General features: G+C 46.7%; 2 protein-coding genes across 5 annotated transcripts in view; one reads left to right on the top strand and one right to left on the bottom strand.

Annotated features, from left to right (window-relative positions):
* Nucleotides 1-27,884, top strand: part of LOC101277389 (unconventional myosin-Ig) — a 275,011-nt gene that overhangs the window by 70,641 nt on the left and 176,486 nt on the right. The window lies entirely within an intron of this gene.
* PPIA (peptidylprolyl isomerase A) lies at nt 10,444-14,285 on the bottom strand. Of its 4 annotated transcripts, XM_033411360.2 has the most exons (6): nt 14,147-14,285; nt 12,503-12,569; nt 12,023-12,053; nt 11,846-11,934; nt 11,310-11,482; nt 10,628-10,789 (listed from the first exon to the last, which is right to left on the bottom strand). In XM_033411360.2, the coding sequence occupies exons 4-6, from the start codon at nt 11,852-11,854 to the stop codon at nt 10,657-10,659; spliced, it is 315 nt and encodes a 104-aa protein (XP_033267251.1). In that variant the 5' UTR covers nt 11,855-11,934; nt 12,023-12,053; nt 12,503-12,569; nt 14,147-14,285; the 3' UTR covers nt 10,628-10,656. The 4 variants fall into 4 exon arrangements, with proteins under 4 accessions (XP_004283036.1, XP_033267251.1, XP_049570644.1 ...); XM_004282988.4 differs by lacking the exon at nt 12,503-12,569 and having other exon boundaries at nt 10,444-10,789; nt 14,147-14,255; XM_049714687.1 differs by lacking the exons at nt 12,503-12,569; nt 14,147-14,285 and adding an exon at nt 13,291-13,309.

Here is a 27,884-nt window from a genome sequence, read left to right as displayed (position 1 = left end):
ACGAACCCCTGTGTACTCATCCTGCAACTTCAGCAGTTATCCTGTGGTCAGTTTTGTTTTACTTGTATCCCCAACCTGAACCCTCATCCCAGTTGATTGGTTTGAATCCCATTCCAGGCATGATTTATTTTCATGTCCACATACTTAAGCATGTGTCTCTAAAGATGGGGTACTTTTTAGACCATAACCACAATACCATTGTCTTAAGACAGCTAACACATTTTATGATAACAAATACCCAGTCAGTATTCAGATTTCTCTGATTGTTTCATAATTTTATGGTTGGTTTGCTTGAATCAGGATCCAGACACTATGTCTTACATTTTACTGATAGCTCTTAAATTTCTTTTTAATCTGTAGGTTTCTTTTTTATTATTATAATTTTTGAAGAAACTGAGTTGTTTGTCCTACAGGATTGTCTCTAAGTGTGGATTTTACTGAATCTTGGCACATATTTTGAAGAAGCTTCTATATTGAAAGGATCTACGATTATCCATGTGTGAAGTTTTAGTAGTTTTTAGAAACCAAAGAAGCAATAGAAAAGGCAAAATAACCTATCAGAGAATAGGGTCTTTTACTAGTTTTCTAGATAATTGCTTCAAATATCTGTTTCCTTTTGGTAGTGTAATTATTTGTTTCCTACTGTGTTCCCAGGATTGTATTTTTGTTTTCTGATGGAAAAAAAATAGAACAACTGGGCCATGTGCTCTGGGGCCTCACCCCCACATGTGGTCCATCTTGCTTCACCTATACACCCCTTCCTCCCACTGGCTTTTTTTAAAGCATGTCCCAGCCATCATATTGCACCTGTAATACTTTAATAGGTAACTCTAAAAGAAAGCTTTAAAAAGAAGGCTTTTTATATTTAAACAAGACAGTACCTCATTGTGGTTTTGATTTGCATTTCCCTGATGATTAGTGATGCTGAGCATCATTCCATGTACCTGTTGTCCATCTGTATGTCTTAGAACAAATGTCTATTTCAGATCCTCTGTCCATTTTTTTTTTATAAATTTATTTACTTATTTTTGGCTGCATTGGGTCTTTGTTGCTGCACGCGGGCTTTCTCTAGTTACGGTGAGTGGGGTGCTACTCTTCTCTGCAGTGCACGGGCTTCTCATTGCGGTGGCTTCTCTTGTTGCGGAGCACGTGCTCTAGGCACTCAGGTTTCAGTAGTTGTGGTGCACGGGCTTAGTTGCTCCACAGCATGTGGAATCTTCCTGGACCAGGGCTTGAACCCATGTCCCCTGCGTTGGCAGGCGGATTCTTAACCACTGCGCCACCAGGGAAGCCCTCTGTCCATTTTTAATTGGATTTTTTTTTTTTTGCTACTGAGTTATTTTTATATATTTTGGGTATTAACCCTCTATGAGATACATGATTTTCAAATATTTTCTCCCACTCCGTAGGTTGCCTTTTTTCTTCTTTTTTAGTTATTTGTTTGGCTGCATCAGGTCTTAGTTTCAGCACACGGGATCTTTTGTTGCAGCGCGTGGGCTTCTCTATAGTTGTGGTGTGTGGGCTCAGTAGTTGCAGCACACGGGGCTCTCTAGTTGTGGCACACAGGCTTTAGATCCCACAGGCCTAGTTGCCCCGCGGCATGTGGGATCCTAGTTCCCCAACCAGGAATCGAACCTGTGTCCCCTGCATTGGAAGGCAGACTCCTAACCCCTGGACCATCAGGGAAGTCCCCGTAGGTTGCCTTTTTATTCTTTTGACAGTACGATGGTCTTTTTTTGACATTTTATTATGAAAAAATTTTAATATGCAGAAAAGTTAACTATACAGTGAATAATTCTTAACATCTACCACCTAGATTCTACAATTAATATTTTACTATATTTGTTTTATAACAACTATTCGTCTGTGAGATGGCCCTCATTTGCCTGCTGTTTTTATTCTCTGCTTGTCCAGTTATTTCTTGTTAGAGAAGTTCTTAGACCAGATCATGTTGTTCATTATATTAGATGATTGAGGGACTTCACTGGTGGCACAGTGGATAAGAATCCGCCTGCCAATGCAGGGGACATGGGTATGAGCCCTGGTCCGGGAAGATCCCACATGCCGTGGAGCATCTAAGCCCGTGCGCCGTAACTACTGAGCCCTCACGCCTAGAGCCCGTGCTCCGCAACAAGAGAAGCCACCGCAGTGAGAAGCCCACACACTGCAATGAAGACCTAATGCAGCCAAAATTCATTAATGATTATTTTTTAATTAAAAAATAAATTGCGGTCTCCACTCGGGAGGCTCATAGCCTAAGTGGGGGGACAGAGGTGGACACAGAAGTTTCTGAGTGGGTCTTCTTTGGTGGTGCAGCGGTTAAGAATCCGCCTGTCAATACAGGGGACACGGGTTTTAGCCCTGGTCCAGGAAGATCTGCGGAGCAGCTAAGCCCATGCGCCACAACTACTGAAGCCCACACACCTAGAGCCCATGCTCCACAACGAGAAGCCACCGCAATGAGAAGCCTGTGCACAGCCACGAAGAGTACCCCCTGCTCACCACAACTAGAAAAGCCTGCGCACAGCAACGGAGACCCAATGCAGCCAAAAATAAATAAATTTATTTTTTTTAATGCTCAGCAAAATGCATTAAAAGAAAAAGAGGAGCCTAGTACCTAGAGAACAGACTTGTGGTTGCCAAGGGGGAGGGGGTTGGCAGATGTAAACTGGTATATACAGAATGGATGAGCAAGGTCCTACTCTATAGCACAGAGAACTATATTCAGTATCCTATGATAAACCATAATGGAAAAGGATATTTTTTAAAAGGTGCATATATGTGTAACCGCATCACTTTGCTGTACGGTCGGAATTAACATTGTAAATCAACTGTAGTTCGATTTAAAAAAAAGCATGGTGGCCACATGGAGGACAAGGTGAAGGGGAAGAGAGCTTAGGATCGACAACCCAAGAATGAAGGGAGCCGGGTCTGGATAGACACCCCGTATTCTACTCCAGAGAAAGGGGACGGCCTTCACCAGCTCAGCCAAAGAGGCAGGGCCTCACGGAAGAGCCTCTTGAAGGCAGCACGTTAGAACCGTTTGCCTTAACCAGGAGTTCTGCCGCCAGAGCAATCAAGGCTTTGGGAGGACCCTGGGCCCTGCGGCCCTGACCCAGGAGGAGGTCCCCAGAGTCACGGCTTAGTCTAAAAGTTTGCTGCCAGAGGGCAAAGTGAGCCATTTAAAATTCACAAGCTGTTGGAATAAACCCCAGTGAGTTCCTGTCTTCCCTATCCGTCATCCTTCCTTAGGTGTGAAGAGGAGAAAATAAGACTTCCTGTCTCTCCAGCCCAGCCTGAGATGGTCACTCACATTTATCTGCCTTTCTACAAGGTCATCGATCTGTTCTTCTAAAAGCTCATTGGTCTGAATTCCGTAAGGTTATTGATCCGTCCTCTGCAAGGTCACTGATCCATCCTCTCCCAAGCGGCTGACTACACCAGCACACCTGGTGCTCAGCTTCCTCCCAGTTGATGCCAGAGGCTGTGCTGTGGGAAAGCACTCCTCTGCTCTCACGGGGAGCTGGTTCCGGAGCTGGTGTAGCATCAAAACCCTGTGCAGCTTTCACGGCTCTACCTTTTCTAATATTTATTAACCCAAACAAATGTACAACGAGAGGGCTTTTGACGCCAGCCTCTCCAGCACATTTGCTTCCTCTGCTGCCTCTTTGACTCTTCCAGCCAGCCCTCTGCAGGAGTGGCGAGCAGTGTTCTTCCATAAAATGTCAAACTTTAATATCCGGGGGTACCTAAACGGGAGTTAGTCCTGTGACCGGTATGTGTGCACTACTTCCTCTCGACGTGTTTCATGTGCATCATGGGAAGTAACTAATAAACTGAAGCTGTTCACATACTGAGTGCAGTTGGCTCTTACACAGTGAGACTGATTCTTCATTCTTTTGCATCACTAACCATCGCTGGGGCTGGTTTCTGGACCCCTGGTGCAGCCCCACCCTTGGGTTGCAGGCTCACCTGGATCTGAGCCCCCAGGGCCGGTCCTCTGCCCTCCTCCCTCCCTTTGGGGCCCAGAACAGAGGTCCCCAATCACTCACCTTTGCTCTCCTCCCAGAACACCACTGATTTCAGGCCCGTCCAGACTGGGGGCGCCTCAGGCCAGCGCTGGAAATGGCCAGGAACACCTGATGGACTTGAGGGGGTGGTGAGGGGTGGGTTGCGGGCCAGTGTGGCAGCAGTCACAGTAAGCAGCCAGCAACTTCGGCTCAAAGTAGATGTAGGTGGCAAACCCAGGTAAGCTGAGGTTTCAGAACGGGCCTCCCTCGAATCCTATGTGCTTCTAACACCAGCAATACCGCCCCACCAACTAGTGTGGGATTTCAGGGGCCCAATTCACATCCAAAATGTTTCATCAGTAGTTGTGGCTCACGGGCTTAGTAGCTCCACAGCATGTGGGATCTTCCCGGACCAGAGCTGGAACCTATGTCCCCTGCATTGGCAGGCAGATTCTTAACCACTGCGCCACCAGAGAAGCCCACAAATTCCTTTTTAAGAAATGAGTTGCTGACGCAGCTATAGAACATCTGGCAGAAGGTAGTTAGTATTCTGCATTATATGAAAGGCAACCCAGACATGAAGGAGACATGGCCTTACAAGAAAACAATAGACAAATCGGAGAGTCTTTTCTAAGGGAAAATAATATGCTTAAGATAGATATGTGTCAGAATTTTTTTTTAATATTTATTTTTATTTCTATTTATTTACTTATTTATTTAGGCTGTGCCAGGTCTTCGTTGTAGCACTCGGGATTTTAGGTGAAGCATGGGGACTTCTTAGTTGCAGCATGCAAACTCAGTTGCAGCATGCATGCGGGATCTAATTCCCAGACCAGGGGTCGGGGGGCACAGAGTCTTACCCACTGGACCACCAGGGAAGTCTCCCAAATTATTTTTAACCAATACTTTTCAATTCATCACCTTCAGTCCTGACTGCCAGGAGAGACTTCTGCTGTATAAACGGGTGGACAGTCACCCCTCTGCAGACAACTTAACATCTGATTGAAAGGTTGACCAACATGAACAAGAAGGGAATTGCCTGGCAATCCAGTGGTTAGGACTCCGGGCTTCTACTGCAGTGGGCACGCGTTCAATCTGAATCCTGCAAGCCACGCAGCGTTGCCAAAAATAAAGTAGGTCTTATTTTACCCATATAATCAGGAATGATTTCTAGTTTTTGTTTTAGAAAAAGTCTAATTTTTTGAGCAATATCGTTATTTTTTATTGTTTTTTGTTATTCTCTACTAAATTTTATATTTTAAATTTTTATTGAAATATTGCTGATTTACAATTTTGTGTCAGTTTCAGGTTTACAGCAAAGAGACTGTCATATATATATATATATATATATACTTTTTTAGATTCTTTTCCATTATAGGTTATTACAAGATATTGAAAACAGTAAGTCCTTGTTGGTTATCTACTCCATATATAGTAGTGTGTATATTATAATCCCAAACTCCTAATTTATCCCTCTCCCACCCTTTCCCCTTTGGTAACCGGAAGTTTGTTTTCTATGTGAGTCTATTTCTGTTTTATAAATAAGTTCATTTGTATCATTTTTTACATTCTACATATAAGTGATGTCATGTGATATCTGTCTTTGTCTGACTTACTTCACTCAGTATGATAATCCACCCATGTTGCTGCAAATGGCATTATTTCATTCTTTTTATGGCTGAGTAGTATTCTACTGTGTATATATACCACATCTTCTTTATATATTAACCTGTCGATGGACACTTAGGTAATATCTTTTTTCTTTTAAAGTAAATTGTTTTATTTTATTTATTCATTTTTTTGGCCGCACCGTGCAGCATGCAGGACCTTAGTTCCCTGACCAGGGATCGAACCCACGCACCCTGCATTGGGAGCATGGAGTCTTAACCACTGGACCACCAGGGACGTCCCAGTAATATCTTTCTTATATTAAGCATTTTGAAGTGAGCCAAATACAGTCATCCCTCAGAATCCATGGGGGATTTGTTCCAGGACCCCTTGGATATCCAAATCCACAGGATGCTCAAGTCCTTTATACAAAATGGTGTAGCATTTGCACACAACATTGGAACACACTCCCAGATACTTTAACCCATCTCTAGATTACTTATGATACATAATACAATGTAAATGCTATGTATATAGTTGCAGAAACAATGTAAATGCTGTGTGAATAGTTGCCAGTGCATGGCAAATTCAAGTTTTGCTTTCTGGAATTCTTTTTCCCCAGTATTTTTGATCCATGGTTGGCTGAATCTGTGGAGGCAGAACCTGTGGATATGGAAGACCAACTGTACTATTGATTCATTTTAGAATGTATGTTTTTGAAATTTTAAATATTTAATACAAGTAAAAGGGATGTGTGGTGACAAAGTCCTCTCTGCCCACAGGCCTTCACCCCTCTACCCAGACACACCCACTGGGAAACATTTCTCTGTATCCTCCCAAGGGTATGTACAAGCACAAAGATACACTTCATTCTGCTTTTTACAAAAACTGTAGCATGTTGTTATATTGTGTTCTACTGCTCTTTGTTGTTTTCAAATAAAAGTCTAGCTGAGGCTATTTTGGAGATGCACTACCTTGTTCTTTTAAATTTATTTATTTATTTTTGGCTGCATTGGGTCTTCGTTGCTGCGCGTGGGCTTTCTCTAGCTGCGCTGAGTGGGGGCCACTCTTAGTTGCAGTGCGTGGGCTTCTCATTGCCGTGGCTTCTCTTGTTGCAGAGCACAGCCTCTAGGCTCACAGACTTCAGTAGTTGTGGCACGCAGGCTCAGTAGTTGTGGGGGGGCCCCAGGTTCAATCCCTGGTCTGGGAACTAGATCCCACATGCATGCTGCAACTGAGTCCACATGCTGCAACTAAGAAGTCCCCATGCTTCAACTAAGATCCCGAGTGCTGCAACTAAGACCCGGCACAGCCAAAATAAATAAATAAATATTTAAAAAATAATTGACACATATATATCTTAAGCATATTATTTTTCCTTACAAAAGACTCTCCGATTTGTCTATTGTTTTCTTGTAAGGCCATGTCTCCTTCATGTCTGAGTTGCCTTTCATATAATGCAGAATACTACCTACCTTCTGCCAGATGTTTTATAGCTGCCTCAGCAACTCATTTAATTTCTTCCCACTGCACCACCAGGGAAGTCCCTACTTTGTTCTTTTAACAGCTGCATCCTAACTCATTACGTCAGTGATTTTTAGCCAGGAGGCACTTTGGAAATCTGTGGGCCTCTGACAGTGGATGGGGGCAATGCTGGACATGTTATAATGCCTGAGACTGCCCCACTGACTTCCAAACGTCTGGCCGGATGTTAGTGTATGCGAAAAACTCATTTATAATTATGTAAGTCTAAAGTCTATTTTACATATTAACATGAAGGGTTCGGTTTCGGGCTGCTGAAAAATCTGAATATCCGTGGCACTTCCGAGGCCTCCAACTGCTGTGTAATGGAAGGGATGCTGTGTAATGGAAGGGAAGCATAAACTTCAGAAGGGCTTAAAGGCTACTGGAATCATGTCAAAGAGCCACAGAGGTCAACTTAGAGGGGCTTGTACTAGCCAAATTTGGGATGATTTGAGCATCAAAAACAATGAGTGCAGGGACTTCCCTGGTGGTCCAGAGGTTAAGACTACGAGCTCCCAATGCAGGGGGCCAGGGTTTGATCCCTGGTCAGGGAGGTAGATCCCACATGCCGCAACCAAGTCCCAGCACAGCCAAATAAATAAATATAAAAAATAATGAGTGCAATTGTTCGTAACACGTTTAATGAAAATCCACAGTGGTAGGAGGAGGGAGAGAGAGATTAGAAGATTACTCAATTTTTCGCAACTACAGAGTAATTGACTCAGGGGAATTCCCTGGTGGTCCAGTGGTTAGGACTCCTCACTCACAGGTTCAGTCCTCGATCAGGGAACTTGGACCTTGTAAGCCACGTGGCATGGCCAAAATTATTTTTTAAAAATTGATTCAGGTGAAGATCATTAACTGATGCTAAAAGAAAATAATCAGGTGAAAGGTCTGGGAGCAGGGTCTTCACACATCCCACAGGTTACCTACTCAGCAGAAAGAATATAAAGTACCTTTCCAGTGGAGCAGTCAGACCTCCTGTTGAGTCAGCATGAGATCATATGCTATCTGACAACAGGATTAAGTGCATATAGCATCACCTACAACGCCTTCCTGCATAAAATGTTGAACATGTGTCCATTCAAGCTTCTCTGCCTAATTTCCAGTTTACAGAAAATACAAGAGCCAGAGGAACAAGCAAGTAACACGAAATGGAGACCTTAGGTAGCTCCAAAATCAGGGACATTCGACGAAGTCAATGTCCTGGACTGTTTAAGGAGTTGATGTCAAAAAAAAAAAAAAAAAAGGCAAGAGGCCAAGACCACACAGTGTAGGACTCAATTTATATGAAATGTCCAGAAAAGGTAAATCTAGAGACAGAAAGCCAACTTGTAGTTGCCAGGGACTGGGAGTGAAAGCAGAAGGGACTGCAAATGGGCACAGGGTCTTCCTGGTGTGGTGGATTACGGTGATGGTTGCACAACTCAGTAAATTCACTAAAATTATTGTACTCTTAAAATGGTTGAATTTTATGGTGTATAAATTATCTCAATAGGCCTTTTTTTAACATTAATAGAAATTACAATATGTTAAAAAGTGGAAGGACTGTTCTAGATTGAGACAAAAGAGACCTAACAATCAAATAGTGTGTGAACCTAGGTTGGATCCTTGGGGGCAGTGGGGGGGGGGGGTGTGGGCGGGAGAGCACATTATTAAATACATTGATTGTATGTAAATCATACTTAATAAAGCTGATTTTAAAAACACCTCTAGGGACTTCCCTGGTGGCACAGTGGTTAAGAATCTGCCTGCCAACGCAGAGGGCCACGGGTCCAAGCCCTGGGCCGGTAAGATCCCACATGCCGCGGAGCAACTAAGCCCGTGCACCACAACTACCGAGCCTGGGCACCTAGAGCCCATGCTCCACAAGAAAAGAAGCCACGGCAATGAGAACTCCGCACACCGCAAGAAAGACCCAACGCAGCCAAAAATAAAACCACCTCCGGAACCAGTGGGGGAAATCTGAATAAGGACCGTACACTGCAGGTTGTATGGATTTTGCTTATTTTCTGAGGTGTGCTAAAGCAACTGGGTGAGCCCTACCTTATTGGATACATGGCTGGCCCTCTCTGGAAGCAGCAGCTCTTGTGCTCAGGGAAGCTGAGGCCACACTGTAATCGATTCTGCTCACCTTGCCTTGTCCTGGAGGCCTTCATAACGTAGCAGCCACTTACCCTTTCAAAACTAAATAGTATGGGGCTTCCCAGGTGGCGCAGTGGTTGCAAGTCCGCCTGCCAATGCAGGGGACACAGGTTCATGTCCCGGTCCGGGAGAATCCTACATGCCACGGAGCAGCTGGGCCCATGAGCCATGGCCACTGAGCCTGCGCGTCCGGAGCCTGCGCTCCGCAACCGGAGAGGCCACAGCAGTGAGAAGCCCGCGTACTGCAAAAAAACAACAAAAAAACCCTAAACAGTCTGTTTTTAGGGACACACATAGGTGATAGAGTGATAAACACAAAATCAGTGACCTCAAAAAAAAAAAAAAATGGGCCTCTTGGGAGGGACAGAGTATGCAACTGGGGAGGCCTCCCAAGGGGAGTTCTTGATCTTAAAGGAAACCATGTTCACGAACATAACGACCTCAACTGGACCAGATTATGGCTCAGATCACCAGGTCTGCACAATGGAATGAGAAGACCTCAAATGACCATGACGGCCTCTACAACTAGCCAGGGAGAAGTTCCCTCATCTATAGACAGTTACCTGGTCACCAGTTGGTCTGGAGCAAGGCAGAGCCAGATGCCTTCTGCAGGTAGACTGTACCACACCAGGTCTGCCTGCCTTTCTCTAGCAGACTGAACTTCACAATTGAGCTGTCATAAAACCCTGTACTCTGCATCTACATTCTCAAACAGCTAGATATCCCAAGAACATGGTCCAAAGACCCCTCCCCACAGAGGCTAAAGCTTGACATTTCCCTCAAGGAGGGCCACCACAGAATACGCTCAAATTAAGCTTTGTTAAAATTAGCTGATTTTCAATTTGTTATAGTAATTTTGATGGATAACCCTAAATGTGCCAAGTGAGAATTTTCCACTGTCATCCTTAAAGGAGTACTGTTCCAACATGGTCACAATCTTGAAGTTCCACCTTTTTTCCCTGCCTGAGCCTACATCTTCCGTATTCCACTCACAGCTTGCCCTTGGGATACTCGATCAGCAAAACTTTATTCTTGGATCAGGGAAGCAAAAAAACAAGATACTTTTAAACAAACACAGCAACTGTTGTCTTAGAAGTAACGTGTTGCTGCTTAAAAATGAAATCTACATCAATACCCTAACCAAACAAGGACAGACAACGGTTGTTTAGTCTTTATTTCATAACCATAAACTTAACTTTGCAATTCAGCTAAACTTGGAGGGGAATAAGGAAAATATGGAACCCAAAGAAGTGCAATGAGAGCACAAAGATTATAGTATATTTGGAGCAGATGGGGATGAAGGGGTGCTCTCCTGAGCTACAGAAGGAATGGTCTGGTGGTTAAGATAAAACACAAGTCAAATTTATTATTAGATTTGTCCACAGTCAGCAATGGTGATCTTCTTGCTGGTCTTGCCATTCCTGGAACCAAAGCGCTCCATGGCTTCCACAATATTCATGCCCTCTTTCACCTTGCCAAAGACCACATGCTTGCCATCCAACCTGGAAACAGAAGAATAAACATTACTACCTCCGATCTGCAGGTAGTAATGAAATAGAGAGAAATAAGCAGCCTGCATTGTGCATTGAGATAAGAACAGTGTCCCACAAATCAATATAGCATACCCAAGCAAGAGAAGACCAGAAGAGTGGTTTATCCAGCTTTTAGCACTAGCTAACGCCGACTAGTTAAATACTGGAAACATTTTATCCTTTTACCTAAAAAAAAAGTGTCAACACCAGATTACTTTAAGCCAGTCTAAAAAAGGTGGTCTCCAAGAGTCTCTAATCAGTGTTAATCCTAATTTTAGAATGGACCCCTAAAAAAGAGCCAACAAATCACATGCTAATTAGATGAAAGCACCACTCTTAAATTCAACTACTCAACAAGGTGCCCTGTTTTGCTATTAGAGTATCTCACTTTCTATAGTGCACTATCTAAATTTGTGACTATTCATGCCCTTCTACTACTTTAGAGCAGGAACAGCAGGGAAAGGTTGCCTTTGCTATGTTCTGCTCTTACCACTCAGTCTTGGCAGTGCAGATGAAAAACTGGGAACCGTTTGTGTTGGGGCCAGCATTTGCCATGGACAAGATGCCAGGACCCGTATGCTTCAGGAGGAAATTCTCATCATCAAATTTCTCCCCATAAATGGACTTGCCACCAGTGCCATTATGGCGTGTGAAGTCACCACCCTGTGAACATAAAAGAGGAACCTGTCACTTTTGGCAACACAGCTGGAAAACATGCCAAGTCTGCAAGGTTCAAACTTTAAAACTCAAGTTTAAACTAATTAAAAGGGTCAAGTGGAACCAAAATGGTAGAATTAACATTTTAGTTCATATATGCACTTAAAAAAAAACATTTGTTTATTACAGACCACAGCAATTTAGATGGCATGGTATCAGTGCAAAATTGTCAAATAGACAAATGTAACAGAAAACAAAGTATAAAAGTAGACTGGCAGCAATGCAGACAGACCATATGTGCACATCCTGAAATGTTCTGGCTCAATCCCAAATTAAGAGAACCCAAATCAGTATCAGTAAATTTCATACCTGGCACATAAATCCCGGAATTATTCTGTGAAAGCAGGAACCTTTATAACCAAAGCCTTTCTCCCCAGTGCTCAGAGCACGGAAGTTTTCTGTTAAAATAAAGTGTATATGTATATAGACACAACAGTTAAAATCAGAATACCTTTGTTAAACATTTAAAAAAGAAATAAAACTAACCTGCTGTCTTTGGAACTTTGTCTGCAAACAGCTGTAAGAGAAAATGACAGTTAATGAAAAACATATGCTTACATATTTTGTTGCTTAGTACCCTTGTCTTTAGGGGCCTCTGAATCATAAATTCATTTTCTCACTAGAAGAGAATGCTTCTTCAGTAATTACTTTGAATCCCAAATAAGAACGGCTCCTGACAGCCTTAAGGTCCTGCGGGGTTGGGTTAGCAACATGACACCCAAAGACATGCCAAAACTCCAGAACCAGGAATGACTCAGATAGTGTGAGGCTTCTAAAAAGTGACTTAAAACTTTTATGTGTATCACACCTACTTCTAAACAGATAGATGGTCTCTCAAAGGTACATCACCTCCCCCAACTTCAACTTGAACCTAAAGACAAGAACTTTCAAGAATAGCAAGTACTCCTGCACGATCAGGGAGTAAACAGCTGTAATTTTAGTCACTGGTAATGAAAATGCTACTACCTCCAATCTGTTAACATAGCTTTATGGATTGGATGAGCAGTCACTTCTTGGTTTCCAGGTCCCTTACCTAGTAGTGGGGTAAAAAATAAAGATTGGTTTCTAGTACAACTGCTTCGAACCTTTCCTGCATATATCAAACATTTTGGCTAAAAAAGCTTAAATACCATAGAAAACGCGAGCCCTTGCATAAAGACAGTTTAAAGTACTTAATGAACTATTCCACAGATCCGTGACTTAAATCATCTACTGAAATCCCTGGATGTTTCTTAGAAGACTTACTATTTAGCTTCTAAGTACTGTATATAAAACATACGGTCTCTTAAGTATTAACGTGTCTCCAACCCTCGTACTAACTCGTTTCCCTTTTAGACCCTTACTAAAGTTAAAGCTCGCAGTGGCAGTTCCACCTCCATTCTCACCAAGGGATCTGTCAGAGCGCCTATCTCATTTCCATTAAGCCCTCTGGCTAACCTGAGACACACAAGCTACAAAGAGTTAGGCTCAGGCCAAGTTTCCACGTGGCCCCTGGCCAATTATCAGCTGACTTCGGATAAAGGTGGAGTATACATCTACTGGATGTAGTATTTCTCCAGTTTTTACGTCAGGGCAAGTTTCCACATGGGCCCTTATCAATTCTTAGCTCTGACTACAGTGAGAGTGGGCTACAGACTGATCTGCATGGGGGGCTATCTAAGCTTGGGCGGAGATCCTACAACCTGATCACTGGCGGCTCTTTGAGAAGTGGTCAAAGAGGATAAAACCACTTAGGGCTACACCCCAAGACCTACCATGCTGGGTTAACTGGAACGGAATCCCATTTACCGTTTGAAGAGCCCGCCGACTTACTTAGCTACCCTGCTGTGATTACAAACTGATTAAGAAGTACCCGTAACACGCCTGAACTAATTAGGAAACCAGCGCAGAAGGCCTGCCGCTCTGCCGGTCTCGACTAGCCTGTTCTGCGCGGGGACGACCGGGAGGGGCCCGGGCGCCTCCCACCCGCCGTCACCCGCAGCGGAAGGCGGGCCTCGGCGCCAGCGGAGGGAAGGCGGCCGGCACATTTCCGCTCGGGGTGGGGGCGGGGAGGGGCCTCTTTCTACATCAACCTCGCGATTTTAAAACACCCGGGTAAGCCCTCGAGCCGGCCGACCCCACACCCTTATTATAACCCAATCCTGAACTAGCAAGCGTCCTTCGGGACAACGGATGGGCTGCTATCCCCACCGGCCCTGGCGCGCCCGGCGCGGGAAAAGGCAGCCTTCAGGTGCGGCCGCCGCGTCGGCTCGAAGGAAGCGGCTTCCGAGTCCTCGAGGGCGGCACCGGGAAGGTCGCGGCTGCCCAGGGCCGGCGCCCGCCTTCCGTCTGGGGCGTTGCCGACCCTCAGGGCCCCGCGATCCCACGCGGCGGCCAACGGCTCGCGGCCCGAGCACGTGCGCGGCCGGAAGGGCGCGGCCGCGCCTCCCCCGCCCGCCCCGCCCGCCCCGCCTTTGTCTGCCCGCCGCCCCCGGCCTCCCAAAATGGCCCCTCGTCAGGAAATGGCGCCGCGCCGCCCGCGTTCCTCAGGCGGGGCGCCCGCACCCAGCCCATGGCCTCCCCCCCCGCCGCCCGCTCAGGCCCACCCGGCGCGCCGCCGCCCGCCCCAACCTCGAAGGAGACGCGGCCCAAGGGCTCGCCGTCGACGGCGATGTCAAAGAACACGATAGGGTTGACCATGGTTGGGCTGCGCGGGAAGTTCCGATGTGGCGGCGTCTGCAAAGCAGCACGAGCCCCACCGCCCGCCTCTTTTATAGCCGGTTCAGGCCCCGCCCATGGCCGGTCGCGCGCCTCGTCTCTGGCCAATCGCGACCGTGGGTCAGTCGAAGTGACGGTGTGCCTGGGCCTATGGGTGGAGATGGCGCCGGAGAGGAGGGACGGGAGACGCGCGTGCGCGCTGGCAGATGCAGGCAGGTTCCCGCCCGCCGCTTCGGTCTCCGCGCTGCGGTGTGGGGTCGCGCTGAGGCGACCGGGTTGGGGACGGGACTTGGAGACCGCCCTGGTGGGCCGGTTGGGTCGGTGGGAGCCCGAGAGACATGCACCTGCCTGGGCCCGCGGCCAGGACGTCTTCCCATCGCGCAGAGGGGGCAACTGAGGCAAACGCAGGCCTCAAGGTCGCGCCGCCCGCCAAGGTCGCTCGGGGTCCAGGGCCCATGCCGCTCTGGGAGGCCAGGTGGCTTTGGGCATCACCATTTTCCCACTGCAGATGAGGATGAGGCGCAGCCGCCGCCCTCTCTCCCTTCCCCCTTTCTCCCCTAGTCTGAAAGGTTATGAAATGCTTCCAAAATACCCTACTTTCCGAAAATATCTTGCACACTCTGCTTGAATTTTCTCCAGGAGGAAGACGTTAAAACAAGAGCCTGTCACTTCCCTGATAGTGCAGTGGTTAAGAATCGCCTGCCAATGTGGCGAGGTGGGTTTGAGCCCTGGTCCGGGACGATCCCACATGCTGTCGAGCACCTGAGCCCTTGCGCCACAACTGCTGAGCCTGTGCTCTAGAGCGCGCGAGCCACAACTACTGAGCTCACATGTCACAACTACTGAAGCCCGGGCGCCTAGAGCCCGTGCTCCGCAGCAAGAGAAGCCACCGCAATGAGAAGCCCGCGCGCTGCCACAAAGACCCAACGCAGCCAAAAATAAATAAATTTATTTTTTAAAAAAAGAAAAGTGAACTCCCTTAGGCAAAGATATTAATAATACTTTTATTACTAGTACTAAATGCACTTATATGGCCCTGGTCTTTTGTTCGGAAAACCTTGAAAAGAAAATTTATATATCCTTTGACATTCAGAATGTTATTTAGTATCTCCAAAACCAGGATAGGGTTGTGAGAAGCAAATGAGAGTCCTTATGAAAGATGAAATCCAGTGTCTGGCATCATGCCATCATTATTAATAATGGCATTGTGAGCCTGCATCTGCTCAGAATTTATAAGAGTGCGGTTTTGTTCTCACAACCACCCCAGAATCCCCATTTACAGATGCGGAAAGTGAGCATCCTTCATGTTAAGTAGCTTGCTCAGAGTAACCAGCTTAGGAGTATTAGCAAAGCCAGAACTAGCAACTGCTTTTTTGCCCATTCCCCAGCACCGGTGCTTTCTGACCTTGAGGAAGCTGCTTGTCCTTATCTCACACTGAAAAAATGACCCGAGGCCCTCAGGCATAAACTCCCTCAACTTCTCTCTCCTCCACTCTGAACCTTAAAGCAGTTAGGAACCCCTCCTAAGAAATAAATGAATGAATAATAAGTTCGTCACTTATGACTTCCCTCACATTACTATTCAGGGCCCTCCCTTCTCTTCACCATCATCATAGTCTCTCACTCACTTCTTCTACCAAGAACTCAGAGGGGCACCCTCCACCTGCGAGGGCTAGAGGCAGTGAGGGGAAGCCAGGTTATGTCCTGTGCAGGCCCCAAAGACGGGGGTCTCTGTGGCAGGCACGCAGGCGTGGCCAAAAGGATCCTGTCTGCAGCCAGGCCAGCCTGGGCATTACTGACCTGAGTTAGGTGGTAAAATGTGCAGTAGTTTTTTGTTTTGTTTTGTTTTTCTCTCTCTCTGTCTCTTTGACTTATGTATGCACTTCTTTTTCTTGCTGCACTGTGCGGCGTGTGGGGATCTTAGTTCCCCAAACAGGGATCGAACCCTCACCCTCGGCAATAAAAGCATGGAGCCCTTAACCACTGGACCGCCAGGGAATTCCCTGTATTTTCTTTTTTAACAGCTTTTAACAAATGAATTTCATGGTATGGAAGCTTCACTGAGATGTAGTTTACATACCATGAAATTCACTTGTTTTAAGCGTACAATTCAGTGACTTTTTAGCAAATTCAGAGCAGTGCAGATATCACCACAATCTAATTTTAGAACATTTCCCTCACCCAGAAAGAACCTTGTGCCCATTTTTAGTAACTCCCTGTTTCCACCCAATAACTGCTTTTAAAATTGTGTAGTTAAAAATTGATTTAGACTTGTGGTTTCAACTGGAAATATTAAAGTTTATATATTGCATTTTTTTTCTTTTATTTTTGGCTGCATTGGGTCTTCGTCGCTGCACGCAGGTTTTCTCTAGTTGTGGTGAGCGGGGGCTACTCTTCGTTGTGGTGCATGGGCTTCTTATTGTGGTGGCTTTTCTTGTTGCGGAGCATGGGCTCTAGGCACATGGGCTTCAGTAGTGTGGCACAAGGGCTCAGTAGTTGTGGCTCATGGTTTCTAGAGCGCAGGCTCAGTAGTTGTGGCGCACAGGCTTAGTTGCTCTGCGGCATGTGGGATCTTCTCGGACCAGGGATCCAACCCGTCTCCCCTGCATTGGCAGACGGATTCTTAACCACTGGGCCACCAGAGAAGTCCCTACATATTGCATTTTAACGTTTAAGAGAACTTTAGGTTCAACCTATTTAAAAGTTTATCAGAATTGTTTAATGCCCAGGGAGGTTTTTTCATTGTTAATTTGGACAATGAAGTACTTTAAAAGGAAACCAAATGTATTACATCTATAAATGCAGTTTAAATATTTGAAGATATATTAAAAGAGTTCAAATCTGCCATACCTATAAAGAGACAAATATTATGTGTAAGCTGAAGAACTATGTTTTAAATTGTAGTTTAATACATTAAATATCAGTTGTTAAAATATAACAAAATAACTCCTGAGTAGTCTTGCTACATAAGAAAAGATGCAGGGCTCCAATTCTTACGTCAGGGAACCCAGAGGACTTTACTCCTCACCCCGCCACCCCGTCCTCAGCTCCAGCCCCATCACTTCACAGCTTCACAGGTGCCACCACCTCCCTTCCCCTCCCGCATCCCCCAAGTTCGTGTTCAAGATCGTCTGACTGCCGCAAAGACTAAGGAAGGGGGAGAAAAAGAAAAGGGCAGAAGGCTCGGGAGTGGAGCCATCACAGCCTTGTTTGCAAAGCTTTCCCAGGAGCCCCACCCAGCGGCTTTCACCCTTGGCAGCAGGAATCCAGGAAGATGAATATTTTGATCTGGGCACATTGCCACCTGAGCCACCCGGCTTCTGATAGTAAGGAGGAAGGCAAGATGGCTGCTTTGGGGAGACAGCAGGCGACATCCGAGGCAACAACTATTGCTGACCCAGCAGAAAAGGGATGGACTGGGAGGGACTGGGAGTTCTCAGCCCTTAGGAAACCTGCACATCAGGACACAGGGAGAAACCCACCTCAGCCTGGCCTGGGGGAGGACCACCCCCCCAAACGTTGGATTTGATGGCAGGGCGGGACCGGGGTGGGGCTGCATCTGCTTAGTGAAGCCCAGATCATTCCCGATCTCCCTGGATCACCCCAGATCACCGGAGGCTGGGAAAGGTGGTGTCTGGTGTTCTCACATAAGGTGGGGAATTTCCCTAACACAGAAAGGGGCACAGTAACCAAAAAAGGGGGAAATGAGGCCTAAGTTAGTTAATTCAAGATTCCAGAAAATATCGGGTGCCATTATTACGATCATTATTTAATTCTCATAGCAGTCCTTTGAAGTAGATACTATTATTTTGATTTTTTTTTTTTTTTGGCGGCGCTGCATGGCACGGCATGCAGGAATCCTGACCAGGGATGGAACCCGTGCCCCCTGCAGTGGAAGCATGGAATCCTAACCACTGGACCACCAGGGAATTCCCTATTTTTCACAAGAGGAGACAGAAGCTCAGAGAAGTTGAGTAACTTCCTCAAGCTCACACAGCTGCGAAGAGGTATAGCCAGATGTCCATTCTACCTGGTTTTGGGCCCTGTGCGCCTCACCACCATGCCACATCCTGAAATTTAAAAAAATTATGGTAAAATATACATAACATAAAGTTTACCATTTTCACTATTAAGTGTACCGTTCACAGGCATTAAGTACATTCCTATTATTGTGCAGCATCCCCACCATCCATTCCAGAACTTTTTCATCTTCCCAAACTGAAACTCTGTCCCCACTGAACACTAACTCCCCATCTCCTCCCCCAGCTCCTGACACCCACCATTCTGCTGCTTGTCTCTATGAATTTGCTTGTTCTAGGAACTCCATGTGAGTGGAATCATACAATATTTGTCCTTTTGTGACTGGCTTATTTCACTTAGCATAATGTCCTCAAGGTCCATGCATGTTGTAGCATGTGTCAGAATTTCCTTCCTTTTAGTAGCTGAATAATATTCCATTGTTTATCCATCCTTCCATCAATGGACACTTGGGTTGCCTCCATCTTTTGGCTATCGTGACAAATGCTGCTATGAACATGGGTGAGTCCTTTCTTTCAATCTTTTTGTGTATATACTGTGAAGTGGAATTGCTGAATCAGACAATAATACTGTTTTAATTTTTTAAGGAACTGCCATACTGTTTTTTTAATTTATTTATTTATTTATTTATTTTTGGCTGCGTTGGGTCTTTGTTGCTGCGTGCGGGCTTCCTCTAGTTGCGGTGAGCGGGGGCTACTCTTCTTTGCGGTGCACGGGCTTCTCATTGCGGTGGCTTCTCTTGTTGAGGAGCACGGGCTCTAGGCACACGGGCTTCAGTAGTTGTGGCACGCGGGCTCAGTAGTTGTGACTCGTGGGCTTTAGAGCGCAGGCTCAGTAGTTGTGTTACACGGGCTTAGTTGCTCCGCGACATGTGGGATCTTCCCGGACCGGGGCTCGAACCCGTGTCCCCTGACTTGGCAGGCAGATTCTTAACCACTGAGTCACCAGGGAAGCCTGCCATACTGTTTTTCACAGCAGCTGCACCATTTTACATTCATACCAGTTTCTCCACATCCTCACCAGCACGTTATATTTTCTGTGTGTTTGTTTTTATAATAGCCATCCTAATGGGTGTGAGGCAGTACTTCATTGTGGTTTTGACTTGCATTTCCCTAAGGATTAGTGATGCTGACATCTTTTCTTGTGTTTTTGGCCATTTGTGTGTCTTCTTTGAACAGAGAAACATCTATTCAAGTCTTACCTATTTTTCAATTGGGTTGTTTGGCTTTTTGTTGTTGAGTTTTAGGAATACTTTACATATTCTTGATATTAATCCCTTAACATATATGAGATTTGCAACTATGTTCTCCCATTCTGTGGGTTGCCTTTTCATTCTGTTGATAGTGTCATGATTTTTTTTTTTTTTTTGAGCGCCCAGGTGGTATCCATTGGCTGGGTCTCAACTTTGGCTGCGTGATAACTCACACTCAGTTTTGACGTGTGTGTGGGTCTGACCACCAAGGGAAGGTCAACATTACTCACAAAGCTCAGTTCTCCAAATTCCTGGGGTGATTTCAGCAAAGTTCCTGTGGTGACCATCCTGGTCTCCTCCTCTAATGCTGAAGGTGGAACTACAGCAGGTGAAGACAGAACCAGGAGGGGAAACTGAGGCAGGGACCATTCAGTCCTCTGTCCAAGAGCAGCTACATCATGTATAGAGCCCATAGCAGAATGAAATGTGGGGCCCCTTATTCAAAAATGGTCAAGGAAAAAAAAAAAAAAAAGGTCAAGGATTCCAAGACAGGGATGGCAGAGCATTAAACCAAGCACAGGGCCCTTCTGAGCACGGAGCCCTGCGTGGCTGCATGCGTCGCTGGCCCTGCCACTGCCTTTGGTGGCAAACCGTCAATCCCTGGGAGCCCTAGACACAGGGGACTTTACACTCACCCCCTGGCTCTTTTCCAAGAGTCATCACCAAGTGCTCATGAGGAAGACGGGAGGCTGGTCCAGGAGATGGAGAAGACTCCCTGAGGCTCTGGGGGAGGAGCAGGGGTCCTGAGAGACCCTCCAAGGACAAGGGCTCTGCAGTAAGCACCTGGGAGTGACTGTCTGCCCTGGGGGATCATGAGTAAGACCTGGCCCGAGGGTCAGGCACGTGGCGCTACTGGAGGCTGAGGGTGGACATGCCAGGCCCTACACCGTGTACCAGTGGGGGTGTGTCAGGAGAGCTGAGACCTCCTGAAGGACAGGCATATGGGGCCTCTGAGAGCAGGGGGATCAAGAGAAACACTACAGGTGTCCCCAGGCCACACCGACTGCCAGGCAATGGCCGTCGACCACTGAGGAGGTGAAAGAGCAGGGTGAGACCACCCGCCAAGGTGCTGGGGCACCGGGCCTGCCGCAACAGACCCTCACACACTCAGATGCCAGTGCTGCTAAAGGAAGGTCTGATCCTGCTGCCTGTGGTGAGCTGAATCTAAAGCAGCAACAAAGTCCGGACTCAGCTCACCCCCAGGCCAGATGGGCTGAGCCCAGCACCAACAGCCAACACAGAAGGATGTGCCGTTTCCTGGGCATCCAACGCTTTACTTCAGCCTCTGCTATTCTTTACACATTGTGCTTGGTATTCAGTGACAAATCCTTCCTGCCTGACTGCCTTTGAACTGGGGCACTGGCTTTTTCCTGTCTTTGGACTGGAACTTACACCATTGGTTCTCCTGGGTCTCCAGCTTGCTGACTCACCCCACAGATCTTGGGGCTTGTCGGCCTCCATAATCAGGTGAGCTAATTCCTTATAATAAGCAAACAAACAAATATGTATATCTCATATTGGTTCTGTTTCTCTGGAGAACTCTGACTAAATGTAGACACCAAAAACAAAAACAAACAAACCCCAAGATAATGTGACCCATCATCTAGAAAGGCAACAATCAATAGAACCAGACCCAGACATAGCCTGTGTTATAAGACAAGAGACTTTAACCATGGTAAATGTGTAACAGGATATACTGCAAAGGGTGGATGATGTCACGACAGGTGAGATTTTCAACAGAGAGATAGAAACAATAAAGAAGAGCCAGGGCTTCCCTGGCGGCGCAGTGGTTGAGAGTCCGCCTGCCGATGCAGGGGACGTGGGTTCGTGCCCCGGTCCGGGAAGATCCCACATGCCGCGGAGCGGCTGGGCCTGTGAGCCATGGCCGCTGAGCCTGCACGTCCGGAGCCTGTGCTCCGCGAAGGGAGAGGCCACAACAGTGAGAGGCCCGCGTACTGCAAAAAAAAAAAAAATAAATATGTGGTTTTCCCATGCAAGGAAACCAGAGACCACTGGGAAAATGCCCGACCAAAGGTCAGAGGCAGGGAAAGGGCAAGGTGAGCCCTGAACAGCTTGGGCCAGAAAGCAAGAGTATTCAAGTCCAAATGGGTCGAGGAGCCAGGGTACCACCTGTCAAACTCGGGTCAATTTAAGTATCAAGAAGAATAATGAGAGTAGTTATGACACATTGGACAGAAACCAATCCAAGTCCACAGTGATTCTAAATAACAAGTGTATGTATGGTGGGGTCGCTCTTCACAGAATTCCAGGCAATGCATATACAAGGAAAGATCAAAGGAGGAAAATCACTTTGCAGTGCAATCATGGGCATCGTCAAGGACCCTCAATGGGGGCTAAAACCATGTTGAAATCATGCTGAATGTCCTTACTCTGCAGCCCACTTACAAATACAGTAGGGGAGAGGCCCCTTCACCAAGGGAGGCTGCTGGTTACCACTGAAAATAGCCAATGATGAGACAGCTGACCTTACAATGCAACGAGGCCGCTTGGGCAGGACTCCAGACTCTGAGGGGCCCTAGACACAGCAGATGTCTTCCTGGACTCCATGCACACAGAGGACTTCTGACAGACCGTATAGGGGTCCTTCCTGCTTTCCACCTGTTTAGGCTGTTTGTTTCTTTTAAAGTCAGTAACAATAATTAAGAATCGTATTTACAAATAATATGTAAGGTACCAATTGTTTAACAGACTTTTTAAAAAGAAACTTTTTTAAGAACAGTTTTAGGCTCATAGGGAAATTGAGGAGAAAGTACAGATATTTCCCATATATCCCCTGTTCTCCACCCCTGCCCCTGGCCAACCTCCCCCATTATCATCATCCCCCACCAGAGTGGTGCATTTGTTACAATCGATGAAACTACACTGACGCATTATAGCCACCCAAACCCGCCATTTCCATTAGGGTTCTCTCAGTGTTGTATCGATACATTCTATAGGTTTTGACAAATGTATAATGACATGTACCCACCATTACAGTATCATGCAGAGTATTTTCACTGCCCTAAAAACCCTCTGTGCTCCACCTGTTATCTTTCAGCCCCCAACTCCTGGCAACCACTGATCTTTTTACTGTCTCCATAGTTTTGCCTTTTCCAGAATGTCATATAGTTAGAATTATACAGTATGTGTTCTTTTCAGACTGGCATCTTTCACCTAGTACTATGCATTTAAGGTTCCTCTATGTCTTTTAAAATTTTTTTATTGAAGCATAATTGATGTGCAATATAGCAAAAGTTACTGCTGTGCAACAGACAGCTCATTTCTTTTTAGTGCTGAATAATAGTCCACTGTCTGGTTGTACCACAGTTTATTTATCTCTTCACCTAGCGAAGGGCATCTTGGCGGCTTCCAGATTTTGGCAATTATGAATAAAGCTGCTATAAACATCTGTGTGCAGGTTTTCGTGTGGACATAAATTTTCCACTCCTTTGTGTAAATACCAAGGAGCCCGGGGACGTCCTTGGCAGTCCAGCGGTTAAGACTGCGTGCTTCCACTGCAGGGGGCATGGGTTCGATCCCTGGTTGGGGAACTAAGATCCCGTGTGCCATGTGGCCAAAAAAATTTAAAAAAAAAAAACAGGGAGCCCAGCTGCTGGATTGTATGGTAAGAGTATGTTGAGTTTTATAAGAAACCACCAAACTGTCTTCCAAAGTGGATGGACCATTTTGCATTCGCACCAGTAATGAATGAGGGTTCCTGTCGCTTTCGTGTTTTATTTTTTATCATGAGTGTGTATTTACTGTACAAAAGCAGTGTTTCCTGCTCATGTTGCAAGGAAGTCAAGCAGACGGTGACACTGTTGGCAGGTGACGGCTGCTCCACCGAGGCCTCTGCTGTCTTGGGCTCCTGCGGAGAGGGTGGAGGAGAAAAGAGCAGACAGACACCAGCCGCCAGAAACCTCGGGCTCTGTGGTCCTGTGCGGGCTCAGTCAGGAGGAGTTTTGGCTATAGACAGAAAATACCACACAACGCTGGCTCCGGCCACATGGACCTGTTTTGACATCAGCAGGGTCGGTTCTCCAGTCCTGCTGGCGTCACCAGAGCTTGCACCACCCCGCTCCACCTCGTGGTCAAATCCTGACCGCCATCCACGTCCAGCCACAGGAAGGAAGAGCAGTATGGAGAAGGTGGCCCCGTCGCAGTCAGCCAGTGTCCCAGCACCCAAAGGGGGCCACGAGGAGCTGCAGAGGAGCTGGGAAGGGAGCTGCTTCTGTGGGGGGGCGGGCAGGGGTCCAGCTAGAGAGCAGGGTCACTGTGCCTGGATCTAGCTCTGCCACCAGCCATCGAAGCAGATGGCCAAACTCTTCCTCAATCAAACCAGCAAATGCTCCCTGGACACCTGCTGAGTGTCCTAGAGTGGCCCTGCAGGGCACAGTCCCTAGTAGGGGACAGTCACAAGCTGAGTGGAGAAGATGCCGGCAGAAGCTCTGCGTGCTTGCGAGGCGCTTGGCGGTGAGCAGACGCGGCGGCCCTCGGGGAGAATGGGCCAGGCCGCATGTACCTCCAGAAGACAGCTTTGCATCCAGCCCATTCGTTCCTGCCTTAATCTCTTTGACAAATGTTTTGGGCACCGGAATAATCCAGGACACAGGAGAGATCTGCTCCCTGCCCTCATGGAGTTCACTGTCTCATGGGGAAAACAGATTAAAAACTTATATGATCTCCTCTGACCAAGAATGTTTAACCACGCTCTAGACTTCCCTTGTAAGTGACAGGACACACAGGGGATAAAGGAGAAAGTGAACAATGCCAGGAGGGAACAACCAGGTGAATGTGGGACATTCTATAAGGTGAATTGACTGAACTGTTAAAAAAAAAAAAAAAATCAATGTAAGGGGGAAAAAAAGGCCAAAGACTGTTCTAGATTGAATGAGACTAATAACCAGTTGCAAAAGTGAACCTTGATGGAATCAAGGAAGCTTGATGGATTGCAAAAAAAAAAAAAGAAGTGATAAAAGGCATTTTAGGACAAATGGGACCTTTGAATATAATAGGTGAAGCTATGGAATTACTGTTCGTTTTCTTAGGTGTGATAATGGTAACGTGTTTATAACAGAACATTCTTGTTTTTCCAAGATGTGTGCTGAAGTATTTAGAGATGAAGTGTGGGGACTTCCCTGGCGGTCCACTGGTTAGGACTCTGCGCTTCCACTGCAGGGGGCGTGGGTTTGATCCCCGGTAGGGGAACTAAGATCCTGCATCCTGCATGGTGCGGCCAAAAAAAAAAGTAGGGATGAAGTGTCTCTCTGCAACTTACTTTCTGAAGCTGGCAACAAAAAAAGCGAGTGTGTGCATTAAAAAATACAGATATATGGAGGGAGTGAGAGGGAACAGTAAAGCAACAGGGCAAAATATTGACAGTTGGTGAATCCAAAGGTGGTGTGGATGTTCACTGTACTATGTTTTAACTTCACAAAGATAAACTATAATTGTCTGTAATTGATCAGCTACAATGGGGACCATGACAGCAACCCACAGGTGAACCATGGCCAGAGCAAGACGCTCCGACTCATTCTGGAAACAGAGCTCCCTGGGGAAGGGGCAGTTCAACCAAAGCCTAAGCTAGGGTAAGACACTGAGAAACCTGGAAATCTTCAGACGGGGTGGGGAGTGGGGAGGCAGAGGTGCTGGTCTCTGTGGCCGGGAAGCCTGGCTGGAGGAGGTGAGGCCAGGCTGGGCTGGCTTTGGGCTAAGGAATGTGGACCTCATCCTGGGGCACCTGGGGGCCACCTGCACCCCCTTCTGAAAACTGACCCCTCTCTCAGGAAGCGCTCATGATCCCACTCTAGTCACGGGGGCCCCCCTAGCTGAGCCAACCAGAGCCAGACCGGAAAGCAAACAGACGGTCAGTGCCTTTCTGTGGTGAGTCAACTTGAGCCAGGCTTGGAAGCTCAGGTCTGGAGAACAAACCTTTCAGAAGGGGAGGAATGCCATCCTGGGGTGTGCCTGCCCATGTCCAGCTGTCCCTGACATTGACCAGGTTCTTGGCCTTCCCCAATCAGTAGCAATTGACCAGAGGCCAGACAAGAAATTCAAGCAAGGCTTTACTGGGGTCCCTGCTGCAGCAGCGGGGAGAGAGAACAAGTAACAGGTTCCCCTGCCCGCTCCCCTAGGCGGGGCCAAGCTGGTTCCTTACATGGGGTGAGGGTAGGGGTGTGTCCAGGGGTCCAGCTTAGGTGGTTTGCCCACCCCTTTGGTGGTGCTGTGTGCAGGGGGCACGCACAGTACCCTGCTTTTGCTTCTGACACCGTTTTTGCTCCTGGCTCTTCAGAAGTGGCAGTTGGGTTTTTTTTTTTGGTCTTTTTGTCCATAATTTGCCCCAAGATGGTCCCGAGTGGGTCATGGTCACTTGCAACCTGGGTCGTGGCTAACACCCCATGGAGAGAGTTTCAGCAGAGGAGCACCCTGGCCAGAAAGAGTTGGGTGTCGGAGGCTGGGGAGCAGTGTTAATCACTGCTAGTCATAACTAGGAACAACTTAGAGTTAAATGAAAATAAAAACATGAGCTTTAAGGGTCAGTTAACCCAGGGGTGCAGACCTATGATTCACTTATATCAGGTTCAAGACCAGGCCATATTCACCTCTGGTGACAGAGGCCAGAGCAGCAGTAGCTGAGGGGGTGGGGGGAATGGTGGAAACATCTGTCTTCACCTGGACAGCAGTTCCACAGATGTATTACCTTACAGAACTCAGTTCTGTATGTCAGCTTAAAAAAGTGGATCAGGCCAGTGGCCAATGACTCCCAACACAAAAGGTTAAACAGTAAGAAAAAGAAAAGAAAAAAGGCTTCAGCAGTCCCTGGGCCCATGAAACACTCCCTTGATCCTGTCTAGAGACTTCTCCCTCCAGCCATTGCCGCAATGTCCTTGCTTCTCTCGTAGAACCCGTGGCAGGCAGGATGAATGGTCTCAGGGACCACCCAAGCTTGAAAGGTTGTTAAGGAGGACAGGGCTGCAGGGGGTAGAGCTGAGGGGGCAGGGGTGGCAGCCCCTTGCTGCAGGGAGAGGACACAGGCCACCGAGCCTGGAGCGAGAGAAGGCCAGGAACATGGCAGTGCTGCTGGCAGGGAGCTGCCGAGAGGAAACACTCAGGAAGTATTCCCTCCTCTGCAGTGTTTAAAAGAGTGGGATAAAGATTGGTATAAGCCTTTAAATGGTAGCATTCACCCATGAAGGCATCTGGTCCCAGACTTTTCTGTGTTGGGGGAGGTTTGATGATTGATTCAATCGCCTTACTTGTAGGTCTGTTCATATTTTCCGTTTCTTGTTGGGTCAGTTTTGGTAATTTGTATTGCTCGGAATTAGTCCATTTCATCTAAGTTATCTAATTTGTTGGTGCACGATTGTTCGTAGTATTCTCTTATCCTTTTAAGGTCAGTAGTAATTTCCCCAAGTTTCATTTCAGATTTTAGTCATTTGTTTCTTTTCTTTTAGTCAATCTAGCTTAAAGGTTTGTTCATTCTGTTGCTTTTCAAAGAAACAACTTTTGCTTACGTTGATTCTCTATTGTCTTCCTATTCCCTCTGTTTAATAGTTATTTCCTTCTGCAAGCTCTGGATTTAGTTTCTTTTTTCTACTGCCTTCAGTTCTAGTTAGGTTAACTGAGTTCTTTTTTGCTGCTTCTTTTTTTGTAGTCATTCATTCATTCAGCTGTGCTGGGTCTTAGTTGCGGCATGCAGAATCTTTACTTGGGCATGCGAACTCCCAGCCACAGCACGTGGGATCTAGTTCCCTGACCAGGGATCCAACCTTAGCCCCCTGCACTGGGAGCATGGAGTCCTAGCCACTGGACCACCAGGGAAGTCCCTCTTTTTAAATGTAGACGTTTACAGCTATAAATTTCCCTCTTTACCATTGCTTTCATTGTGTTTTAGATTTTGGTGTGTAGTGTTTTATCTTGTTATTTGTGATTTCTCCTTTGACCCTCTGACTGTTGAAGAGTGTTCATTTACACACATTTGTGAGTTTTCGTTTCCCTTCTCTTATCTAGCTTCATTCCACTGTGGTCAGAGTAGGTACTTTGTATGATTTATTGAGGCTTGTTTTGCGGCCTAACGTGTGGTCTCTCCTGGAGAACGTCCCACATACACTTAAAAATAACGTGTATTCTGCTGTTGTTGGGTGTTCTGTGTGTCTGTCAGGCCTAGGTAGCTTTTTAAGTTGCATATTTGGTACGTTCGTAAGGATATATAACACAACGCATAAGGTGAAAACCCGTGAAACCACCGCTCCCCTTGAGGGTCAGAACACCACTGCCACTGTCACTCTCCCCAGACGCACCCCTGTGCTGTCCCCACAGGGAGCACTGTGGCCACTGTGTTGACCGCCTTGCTTTCCTTCC

Source organism: Orcinus orca, chromosome 9 (assembly GCF_937001465.1).
Source record: "Orcinus orca chromosome 9, mOrcOrc1.1, whole genome shotgun sequence".
In the NCBI taxonomy this organism is placed as follows: Eukaryota; Metazoa; Chordata; class Mammalia; order Artiodactyla; family Delphinidae; genus Orcinus; species Orcinus orca.
The sequence above is the reverse complement of the archived record's forward strand: the minus strand, read 5'-3'. Positions and strand labels throughout refer to the sequence as shown.

Bases quoted from the DNA above. Each gene is read 5' to 3' on its own strand.
- PPIA (XM_004282988.4), bottom strand. From the start codon at position 14,215: ATGGTCAACCCTATCGTGTTCTTTGACATCGCCGTCGACGGCGAGCCC. The intron at 12,054-14,146 runs GTTGGGGCGGGC...TTTCTCTTACAG, and splicing joins TGGGCCGCGTCTCCTTCGAG to CTGTTTGCAGACAAAGTTCC. The intron at 11,483-11,845 runs GTATGAAATTTA...TTATGTTCACAG, and splicing joins TTCCGGGATTTATGTGCCAG to GGTGGTGACTTCACACGCCA.